Source organism: Mytilus californianus, unplaced genomic scaffold (genome assembly GCF_021869535.1).
Source record: "Mytilus californianus isolate M0D057914Y unplaced genomic scaffold, xbMytCali1.0.p SCAF_7, whole genome shotgun sequence".
Taxonomy (NCBI): Eukaryota; Metazoa; Mollusca; class Bivalvia; order Mytilida; family Mytilidae; genus Mytilus; species Mytilus californianus.
The window spans coordinates 68,776,422-68,788,156 of record NW_026262723.1 but is presented as its reverse complement, the minus strand read 5'-3'; the positions used below and the strand labels follow the sequence as shown (position 1 = coordinate 68,788,156).

At 30.5% G+C, this 11,735-nt stretch overlaps 1 protein-coding gene across 1 annotated transcript; it reads left to right on the top strand.

Moving 5' to 3' along the window:
* Nucleotides 1-527: 527 nt before the first annotated feature.
* Nucleotides 528-9,903, top strand: LOC127709956 (cilia- and flagella-associated protein 52-like). Its single transcript, XM_052215660.1, has 12 exons — nt 528-704; nt 2,077-2,276; nt 2,925-3,061; nt 3,693-3,821; nt 4,226-4,325; nt 4,640-4,887; nt 5,365-5,443; nt 6,062-6,255; nt 6,890-7,038; nt 7,343-7,679; nt 8,350-8,587; nt 9,038-9,903. Exons 1-12 carry the CDS (start codon nt 644-646, stop codon nt 9,194-9,196), a joined length of 2,031 nt encoding a protein of 676 aa, XP_052071620.1. The 5' UTR covers nt 528-643; the 3' UTR covers nt 9,197-9,903.
* Nucleotides 9,904-11,735: the final 1,832 nt, after the last annotated feature.

The window sequence follows — 11,735 nt, the reverse complement described above, 5'->3', positions numbered from 1 at the left end:
AAAGATTGTAGGCCGTATGCAGTTGTTCTTACATGTGGTAGGTCTGCTGTATTCTGGTACCTAAAAGAGTAAGTGTTTTCCTTGTGTGGATTAAATCATGGAGATAAACAGGACAATCTTTATCAGTAATAATTTTCATAAACCGTGATGAGGTATTTTTTTGCTTGTTATTAACTTCCAGAATTTTGCCCTCCCTTTCTAACACAGTAAACACGAAAATAATTGAAATTAAAAGATAGCAAAAAAATTACGGATTTTAGAAAAAGGGGGACGGCAAAGGAGATGATTTATTTTTAAACCCCCTCCCCCTTTTTATTTTTTAAATAGTTTTGAACTGTTGTCATTTCTTTTTCCACCATCAATAATTTCCGTTTTGTTGTCTCTTTAGCTGCACAGACATGTTGAGTGGATTTTTTATTGGGTTAATAATGACATTAAATTTTAATTAAATTAGCAACGGACACCTGCTGGTTAGAACGGTAATGAAATGCGGATTAGACAACCGGAAATAGGTGGCGTTGTTATTTTGGTCGCCATGCTTGTCTCCAATGACAACATCTAAATTTTGAAAGGCAGTGTTTAGGTTTGTGTGTACAAGTAGCCTTGACGTTCCTATTTTAAGAAGGCTATCACAAAGAAGAAGATGACAGACACACCAATTGATGTTCCAAGATTGGAACTTGATTCAATCATTGGATTTAATGGTAAGATGAGACTTTTGACAAGTTTTGTTTGAATCAAGCGCGGACAAAGTATAATGCAGCAGCATTTTCAGACCTATTCGCCATTGTTTTACATGCTATACATTATTATTGTTGTTTACCAAAAAATTGTTAAAAGAACGGAATTCCAAGCTGAACCTATATTGCTTTCCGTTATAACAAATCAAAAAGACCCTGACATAGCTCATCTCACACTCCAGCTTATCTACATGCACATTTTGGCTTTCTAAAGGCTTATATAGTAATTCCCAAAATAATAGCAATAGAAAAAGCTGAGATACAGTGATAACCTTACCTTAAATCTATTTCTTCTTAAATAATAAGAAAATTCTGAATATCCATGATACCAGATCTAGTATATAATACACCTTATCGCTATTTATCCGCCATTATTAGACAACATAAACTTTCCCGTAAAATTCTGACGTCATAATAGCAAATGTCTTACGCCACAAAAGAAAAACCATTATTTTTTTATGTCAATAGTTCATCTGTCCCAGATTCCCAAATAGATTAGAGATACGGTCTACACCAGTTCGCCCTACATGTATGTTTATGATTTGTGTTCAATTCTTTTAGAATTTATAGTGTTGAACTGTTTGCTAATTAAAGCAAATATAGATTTAGTCATACTGTACTGAATGATAATAAAGTGTTATTTTCATGCTAAAAAGCTGTATTTAAAATTTAACTTACAGGTTTTTAAAAAAGAAATTGATTTTACTTTGCAATTTTTGTGGTTGAAAATTGAAACTTTTTCAGTTCAAGATGTTTCATTACAAATGTTCTCACTGGAAAAAACAAATAAGCATCATGTACTGAAAATCATGTCTTATTAAAAAAAGAAGAAAAAATAAATTGTTAAACAATACATTACACCATGAGAGGAAATGAAATTGTACATCAAAAAAAGGATGGACATTGCCATGCTAAAAGATGAAAGATACAACAAAACATTACACATATTGATAAACAAAAACCTCACTAAACCATGAAATGGAAACAAAATGAATAAACTGATATGCTCCTGAAAAGTAAACAGTTTCTACTCCACTGACTAGTGCCAATCAATCTTAACAATAAAAGTGATAAAAGTATTGACATTGTTAAAAAATGCAGAACTTTTAACTCTATACATTTCCTACATGTACATCAAAGATAGATAAATAATTGCTTAGTTCTTGAAACCTTAATGTATAGTGATTCTAAATTATGGGTTTCTTTTTGAAATGAATAAAATGTAAATGTTAATCAGTATAATTATATACAATGATGAAAACTAATTGAAATGTATAAAGACCAAAAGTCATCACATTGTCTCTAGCTATTTTCAGTGATATTTATAATTTTTTAGGGGATGTTAATGCTGGTTTGAAAGTTCACCCTGGAAGAGAACACCTGATTTACCCTCTAGGAAATACAGTCATTATAGAACATGTTACAACAAAGGAATTTTCACAATTATCAGGTCACACTAATAATGTGTCATGTATTGCTGTGTCACCATCTGGAAACTACCTAGCATCAGGACAAGTCACTCACATGGGATTTAAGGTATAAAGTTATAAACACAGTCATACAAAAATATAATTTGGTGACATCATGATGTTTGTTTTCATTTTCTACCTATTGTGGTTATTGCTGCCCATATGGGCTTGTAACTACAGTATTTTGATTTCAATTCTGGTGTTGTATAACATTTTTTAGTTGACAACAAAAGATATAAGAAGAATTTTTCTCATTTGGGTATGATTTATCATTTTAATAGTCCATTTAGCTTTAACTATTCTGCCAAAGGACAAGATTATATTGTTTAAGGTTTTAGTACTCATAAATAGTTTATGATATATAATTAATCAACTGTTTCAAGTGATCTATGCTAATAGTTAACATGTAGTGTAGGTATTTATTATATCCAGAATTGCCAGTTTTCATACACAATTATCATGCAAAGAAATATTGGGTATACATTAATGAAACAGCCACCCAACCATTAAAAAACACCATAAAAATGTAGAGGTCAAAATATGAACATCATAGTAATTCTTTTGGGGCTATTTAAAATATACTGTTAATTTTTACTTGTAGTGTGTATACGTTTGTACCTACCCATCATCGATTATTATTAACCTCCAAATGTTACTTTTTTAGATGATGTTACATACCATGTAAACATAAGATTTAATTTTATTTTATTTTTAGGCCAATGTCATTATATGGGATTTCCACAGGAAACAACAGATAGCAACACTTAGTCTTCACAAAGTAAAAGTACAAGACTTAGCATTCTCACCTAATGAAAAATACCTTGTAACTCTTGGTGGACAAGATGATGGAAGGTGAGTTCTTACATAGATAAAATTGTCAATAAAGTTTTGATATATAAAAAAAGTATCTGTTTGAATGATCTATCATGTATTATTTTAGTACGTTAAAGTTTAAGCTTTGTAAATTCAGGTGTTTCGAAAATAGGTAATGTCAAATTTTATTTCATATCAATTGTAAAAAAATATAGCTTTTAACATACATTGTACATGTACTGAGTATTACAAGTGAAATAAATATATCCTTTCACTGCATTGAGTGAAATACATTATTTTACCACTTTAGACAGTTAAATTTCTAAATATCTAATTTTTAAAACTGAGGAGGCAAATTTCATGTTGATAAAGAAATAATTAAATGATCAATGAAAATTTAGATCAGCTCAGGACGAATGAACACAATCTTTACCAAGTAACAATTGACTTATATTTTTAATAATACTGTATCCTAAACATTATTTGTGGCCTTTACTGATTTGTGAATATTTGTTTATGTTATATTATTTTCTTTCAAAATGTGCTTTGAATTTAAAATAAATGAATAATTGCTTAAACATGTTAGAGAAGTTTATTTGATATTTAAAAATCATTTATTTGTAAAAGAGATGCATGAAATTAATAGTTACAATGTATACATTTATTTCAGTGTTGTTGTTTGGGATCTAGCTAGCAAAGAAGCAATTTGTGGAAACCAAGCCCAAGTAGAAAGTGCTGGAGTAACATACTGTGTAGCCTACTCCAACGTCAGCGATGATGTCTTTGTAACAGGAGGAGAGTAAGTTTATTTATTACATATCACTTTTAGTCAATTAATTAAGCATCAATTTTTTTGACGAAATTGCAAAAGGCAATACTAATGCATGATGTTTCTGGCAGTAGCAGCGTCAACAATTTGTTATACTTTGTGATTAGGTTAGTTTAAAGGTGAGCACTAATGGTAAGACAATGATATTTAGTATGCAGTTGTATTAGCAATGACACATCTCATTTCATGGAGATTATTTAGACTAACTTCCTTTATGTTTTGATAGATTGCTGAAGGTTGTATCAATTTTCCTCAAAGTAAGCAGTGAAAGTTAACTACACTTTAGAAACAGGTGTTTTTTTTCAGAGAAGTGAAGGAGACAAATTCAGTTCTCTCCCCTTTAAGCTTAAATTCCAAATGCTTTTCTTTTTCAGTGGTACATTACGAGTGTGGGAACTTGATGTAGGAAATAGGAAAATCAAAGCAACAAATGTGGTCATGGGTCAACTTAAAAGAGTTGTTAAATGTATTCAGGTGAGTGCAACATATACTTTTATATGTATGTATTATTCACACAAAGAAAATGAAAAAAAATAGTACTGCTTAGGACCTTACTATTGAAACAAACATCGAACCAGAAGAGAAAAAGCAAATAACCCAAAGTAATGCCAAGCTATCTGAAACAAATTTCTTATAAATTGTGTTCAGTTGTGAATGGGACGCTATAATTTCTAGAAACAAGATGGTATTTCGAAATTCAATTCATAGGTCGTGCTAAAAGAAATTTGTATGGAGAACAATGTGACAAGTTCTGGTGCTGTTTCTATATTTTATATTTCCCTTTATAGATGGCTGATCACATGGCAGAACCATTCTTTTTCTGTGGTACAACAACTGGAGATATCATAGGTATCAATATGAGAACCAGGCTCTTCCAAGTCCAAGGACCAAAGAAAGAATTATTCAGTAAAGGTGTTACATCTCTAGCACTTCTAAAGTCTGGAGACTTCTTAGTAGGAGCTGGAGATGGAGAAGTAGCCCTTGCTAAATTTTACAAGAAACAAGACAAAGGTGAAGTCTTGTTTGAAAAGAAAAGGTAGGATAACATTTTTAAGAAATTATATTTAAATTAAATAATATGAAAATGAATATTTTTTTCAATAAGTAAGTATATGTTACACAATGCTAAATCCTTTATATTTTTATACATAATTAAAATTTTGTACTGGATGATACTGTAAGCCAATTATTATATGCAAGCCATTTATTTTCGTCTTTTGCAAGTAAAACACAACACAAAATAAATCTTCGTGAACTTGTTAAATATGGATATTCTCTTATACTAGTGCACTAACAAAGTTAGAAAATAGCACAATTAATGGCTCTGAAATTGTTTAGAAAGGGCTAAACTCAAAAAAAAGTATACACTAAAATAAATTGGTTTACAGTTATGTTAATGACAAGAAAAATCTATGAAAAGAGTAAGTTTCCATTTTGCTCTTCAAGGATAATAGACTAGACATAATAATGATAATATCAGCATATCTAATTTGTTCTTTTGTGCATATTTCAGGTCATGGAAGGACAAAAATTTATCAAATTTATCATCACCTGCAATCACATCTGTAGCCCTGAGAGGAGATGGCCATCAGGTAAATATTTAATCTTTTTGGATGAGCTTACATTTATGAATGTATTCATTCAGTATCAAGATGTCTAGTTTTTGTTGGTTTTTTGGGGGGTGAGGGAAAAAACAAAACACAGAGTAAGACACAAGGCTTTACAAATACATGTATACATGATAAAAATCAATTTACACATGGGTAGAATGTGTGCCCTTTGCCATTTTTGCAAAACACCAGGGTTATGTTTTACAAAAGATCTTGCAATTTAATATTAATTGTAAGTTAACTGAATTGTGCATGACTCGCAAGATTTTTTGTGAAACGAAGGCAAAAATGTTTAAGGAATTATGTCATATTTTGTTATAGAATCTAAAATTGAATTACAATTAGTAGACAGATATGAGAATAATTCCATAGTTGTATGTTAACTCTCATTTCATTGGTGAGCAAAGTTGCAACCAAAAAAAAAATATACATGTGATATTATCAACCATTTTCATGACAGAAGAAAATGAATACCTACATAAGCAAAACAATTCTGAAAATGTTGGAGAAATTTTTTATCTGGACATAATTTTAAGTGCATTTTATTGGAATTATTCAATATTATACAGATTTTTTATTTCACCAACTTTATTTTTTCAGTTTTATGTTGGAGCTGCTAACTCTCAAATTTATAGATTTAACTATGCTGAATATGTCAGTGGTGGTGGAGATCAGAAACAAATCAACAAGAAAACTGGTCTAAAAATAGAGAAAAAGACCCAGACAGACGACAAAGGTGTAGAGTTAGTAAAAACATGTCACTCCAAAGCTGTTAAAGATGTTGTATTCCCATTGTAAGTTATCTTTTGTATTAAAGAAGTTTGATTGCTTACCTATTTTTAATGATGATAATGATGATAAAATGTAAAACAGCAAAATTTTAGTACTTTGAAGAAAGTCAGATGATTTTGTTGGAAGGGGTTCAGGAGATATACATGATCTCTACCGACATTGATTTTGTTTTTGATGAATAAAAATATAGATTAGTATGTATTGCTGTATAGATATGAAAGCTTATGGTCCTACATCCTGTTCCTATTATGCATATATTTTGGCATCACAAAAGGTTATTGGTTCTCAAGACTGTTTATGACATTTTTTTACTAAATTCGTTGGATGCGTACTGATTGATACTTTAGTTTTGGTGATCAAAACATTTAACAATTAATATAACCAAATAATAATCTTAATGAGGTAACACAATCTCACATATCCTATATGAGACACCATTTGTTTTGAGGTAAAGAGCTGTTGATATTGCATTTTGTTTTTGGTTTGAATACTTGCTACTGTAAAGTGTAATGAAAGACTTCTAAGTTACAAAATATTTTTCCGTTTCATCTATAATAAACTACTTATTTCAATACAGTTGTGGTACATTTAACTTTTTTATTTCAAAATTAATAAATGTATGTCTTTTTTTTGTAGCGGATTTTCTAATTTAATAGTAACTTGTCAAGAAGAAGAAATTAGGGTATGGAATATGTCAACAAAAAAAGAAATTCTACGACATGTAGTTGCCAATAAGACATGTAATGCTGTGTGCATAACTAGAGACGGGAAAACAATATTTAGTGGTAAGTATTGCAAGATGTACCATGTTCTCAATGATAACTGTGGTTAATCAGGAAACAAGGAGAAGAATTGTTTTTATATGAAGACACTTAAGTAACTAAACAGATATAATACTGGATATTACTTCGGTTTCATAGTATCATTTTCAATAGATAAACATTAAGAATAATTTTCAGTGGATCAAAATCTGAACATTCATGACAGTTTACCGTTCAGTTTCTTCAGTAATAAATTGACTCATCAAAGAAAATTATTTCAAAACGTAAATTTGATAGTTTTACTAATTTGATTACCTGTATTTTTCAGCTTGGGATGATGGTATTATCAGAGGATATGGATTTTCAAAAGACGGTAAAAGTTTGAAGCAGAAATTTGAGAGGGGAGAAGCTCATAGTAAAGGAGTGACTGCCATTTCATGTACATCTGATGGCAACAGAATCGTAAGTGGTGGAGGTGAAGGTCAAGTACGCATTTGGGACATTACAAGAAGTATGAATGCTAAAGGCGAAGATGTATACATAATAAAATTGGCAGAAACAATGATGGAACACAAAGGAACTGTTTCTGATGTCAAGGTAACCAATGGAGACCTGGAATGTGCCACTGCTAGCAACGATGGAACTTGTATTATTTGGGATTTACAGTAAGTGTGTATTCATAGTAACCTGATTTACTATACAATGTGTAGTTTCATTGATTGAAATTAAATCATGATTTCAAATTTCTAAGCTGACGTCTGATTTTGCCATTATACATATCACACACTTAAAAAAATGCAACCTTCCTGCTGACATCATGTAAAAAGAACACATTTGTAGAAATAGGATTGGACATTTCACCTTACAGCAATGAAAAAACTGTTCTCTTTACTTTGGTTTTTCCAATCGTCGTGATTTGCATCATGAATTAATGCACTATATCCGATCTTTTCCATTATATTATCCTTGTAGTGAAATTTTTCACATGGATATTTTATTCTGTTAATGTCTATTGTAAAAATTGTCTGATATTTAAACTTAAAAATTCTACCTCTATTTTGTGTAAAGAAATTCAGTTATGCAATCTATATGTTTTACATGCAAAAAAGTCATGCATGCAACAGAGGCATTTTTTCTACTCTGTATTAAGATATTATTGTTAAGGTTGCAAATAAGGTAAATAAATAATATAAGTGCAGAACAAAAAAATTCAAGCAGAGTGTATTTTCAAGCCATTGGCATTGAATAAGAGTTGTTGTGTAGAAAACCCACTTATAAGCTACAAGATTTGTTGTTTTGAGCATAATGGAAAAAAAAATGTATGTATCATTTTAGAAATAAAAGAAGAAAGGGAATAGTATTTGCCAATACATTATTCAAATGTTTAACCTATGATGCAAAAGAAGTACAGTTAGTAACTAGTGGAACAGATAGAAAAATTGGATTCTGGGAAACACATGGTGGAGAGAGGATTAGAGATTTAGATGGTTCATCAAGTGGATCTGTCAATGCCATAGATCTGTCACCTGATGGAAGATTCTTAGTAACAGGAGGAGATGACAGAATGATTAAGGTAAAAAGTAATTTCAGCTGAAACCTAATAAATTAAATGAAAACGTCTAAGGAAAATACAATCAAAGAGGAGATAATTTATACAAATTGTGAATGTGAAAGCAAACAAATGAATAATAAAATATTTCTTTCCATGTGCAGTAAAGATAATTTGATATAACAGTTTTCACTTTTGTAACAAAGGTCTTGGATTGATAGATTCAAGTATTACTTTTCAAAAGTCATCATGGACAGTTGAGTGTTCAGTTTTCTAAAAACTGTTGCTGATGACCCATTCACATTTGTGATGATTTTTGTCAGTATCTGACCTCTCATACATTATTTTTTATTTTAAACTGTCACATTCTTTTAATTAGGTACATTCCCAAGCCGAAACTTGCAACAGTTAATACTAGTAAAGTGACTTAAATGGTTTTATTGTTTAATATAAAAAATATTTTAACTTTTATAGGTATGGACTTACCAGGAGGGAGAAGTGGTGGCTGTAGGAATTGGACATAGTGACTCTGTCATCAAAGTTAAAATCTGTCCTAACCAGAACTTAATTGTCAGTGTCAGTGAAGATGGAGCTATTCTCATATGGAAATTCCCGTTTACACCAAGATGCTAAAGACAATTCAAATTAACAAAGCAAATACTGTATATGAATCGTAATGTTTATGAAAAACTTGAATTGATATGGATTCCTTAGTACTACTGATGAATTTGGAATGGATAAATTCTGTGATATATTTATTATTAAATGAATTATACTCAATTATTTTTATTATGAGAAGCATCACAGTTGCAACCAAGTTTATCTAAAAGTGCTCAATTGTCCGTCCATAAGAATTGTTATTAGTTTTTGTGAAGAATAATTCATCTATCTAAATAGGGTTGTACTTTTTTGTTTTAGATCATTTATTAAATAACAAAAATGTCAAAAACCAATTAAGTATTACCTTTTTTTTGTCCAAACCTGAGACTACAATACCCTATAATTGTTTGTTTTCTCTTTTCTAATATTTTGAAACTTCAATGATTTAACTGCCATTGTATATTTAAATCTTCAATAATTCTGTTCTGTTATGACAGAATTTTGTTGCTATTATCATTATAAATGTATGTTTCACTGTTTGTCAGATTTCACTTTACAAAATATATATATAGTAATTTTGGTATAATACCAAACTGTTGCTTGCAACTGTTTTCCTTTGTGATCTGCATTTACAGGAATACTTCCTCATTTTCATAGATCTGAATCTAATTGTAAATATTTATTTGTAAATGAAGTATATATTTATCATCAGGACAATAAAATGATAAAACACTGTATAAGTATTCTTATTTTTTTAACTTGTGAATATTTTTCCCCATTAATATAATTTGATAATTACTTGGAAGTCCTATACAGAACTGTATAACCTTTAATTAAGCTTGAAGATTTAAAAAAAAAAGATATGTTACTTGCCAATGATACTGGTTTTATTGGTAAAAATAAGAGTCTTCTTTAAGATGCTCTAACTTGTGCTTAAAATCACTTTTTCAGACCTAACAAGATTCAGCAATTCACCAATTGTGTAACCCCTTCAATTTGCTATCAATATAGTGGAGATTTCAGTGGCTGAAACATATTTATTTTTGATAACATTCTTAGGACATAGTTTTAAAAAGTAAAAATTTCAAGACATTTCAAAATTTTTATTTGCCAGATATTTAATTTGCTAAATTGTGAAAAATATCAGTTACAAAATATCATTTCTACGAAGTTCCACCTGCCTTATTTGCTAAAAGATTCAGTGGTAGTGGAATATAACCATACGAATCGTCTCTAGTGTGTAAATTTGAAATCCTAAGGATGTTTGATTATTCAGGCATACCTATTCACTGCCCCAAGTTGGCTCATCATACATTGTAAGTAAAGCTCAATGTTATGCTTTAAATAATCATTATTTTGATAGTAACCTTTGCTTAAGTGGGGTGCCCGGTCAGATTGGAGATGTTTAATCTTATGCCAGATGTAGGGAGTGTGCCACACACTTCAGTTTAAGATCCGTTGCAACACATCTCTAGTAGGTTTGTAGCTGGTCCATTACATAGCAAAGTTTCTGTTCCGTATCTCAAAACTTATATTTTCCAAATTTCCTGCCCTTTCATCCTGGTTGACCTACCTTAATTTCTTTTCTCGTCCTGAATACATGCATGTACAAAATATGTGCCACCTGATGTTAAACAAGCAAAAGTTTATCAATCAAAGACTTGATGTGATATTTTACAAACAATCAAGCAGGGAAGACACATAGTTTGTGATGTTATCTTATACCAAGCATTTCTGTTGGGTTATATGGATATTTTTGAAGACAAACAATATATTGCTTAAAAAATAAGTTTTTATATGATGGAGACGTCAAGTAATTTCTTGGGAATGATCAAAACTTTAATATTATAAACATCATGTCTTTGAATTTACTGATGTGATTTTATCACCCAATATAAAGATAAGGAGTGTGGTGTGATTGCCAATGAGACAACTATCCACCAGAGTCCAAATAAGTTGTATGTAAGCAACTATAGGTAAATGACAAAATGTGAATCAATTCAAACAAGAAAACCAACAACCTGATTTATGACAAAACAAATAACAAATATGAAAAAGAACAACTGAATTACAGGCTCCTTCCTGACTTAGGACAGGCACATGAAGAATGTGGCAGTATTGAATATGTTTTAAAGGGCTCAACCTTCACCCTAAAATAGTACAGTGGTGTAACAGCACATCATGTGAACCAAGTGTAACAAGAGTACACATAAAGGATAAAGGTTTAACTACAAGTATCACATAAACTTAACCTTTTTAAAGATCCATGACAATGAGGTCAAAGTCAGATAAATACTGTTATATGGACATGTACACCTTACAATATACCATACACCAAATATACTTAACCTATTGCTTATGGTAGTAGATGATGATTGATGGCTGCTTAACAACCAGTGGCAAATAAATATGCATATTCAGGACGAGAACATGTTAATTTAATATGAATATTTACCCTGCTTTGTACTAGACTAACATGCTGAGCCAGATTTTTAATGTGCTAGTTCACAAGGTAACAGTCCACATGAAGACATGTCACCTGAACCGGACACATTATTCTGACTCTGAGCCG

Bases quoted from the DNA above. Each gene is read 5' to 3' on its own strand.
- LOC127709956 (XM_052215660.1), top strand. From the start codon at position 644: ATGACAGACACACCAATTGATGTTCCAAGATTGGAACTTGATTCAATC. The intron at 7,039-7,342 runs GTAAGTATTGCA...TGTATTTTTCAG, and splicing joins CGGGAAAACAATATTTAGTG to CTTGGGATGATGGTATTATC. The intron at 8,588-9,037 runs GTAAAAAGTAAT...TAACTTTTATAG, and splicing joins GAGATGACAGAATGATTAAG to GTATGGACTTACCAGGAGGG.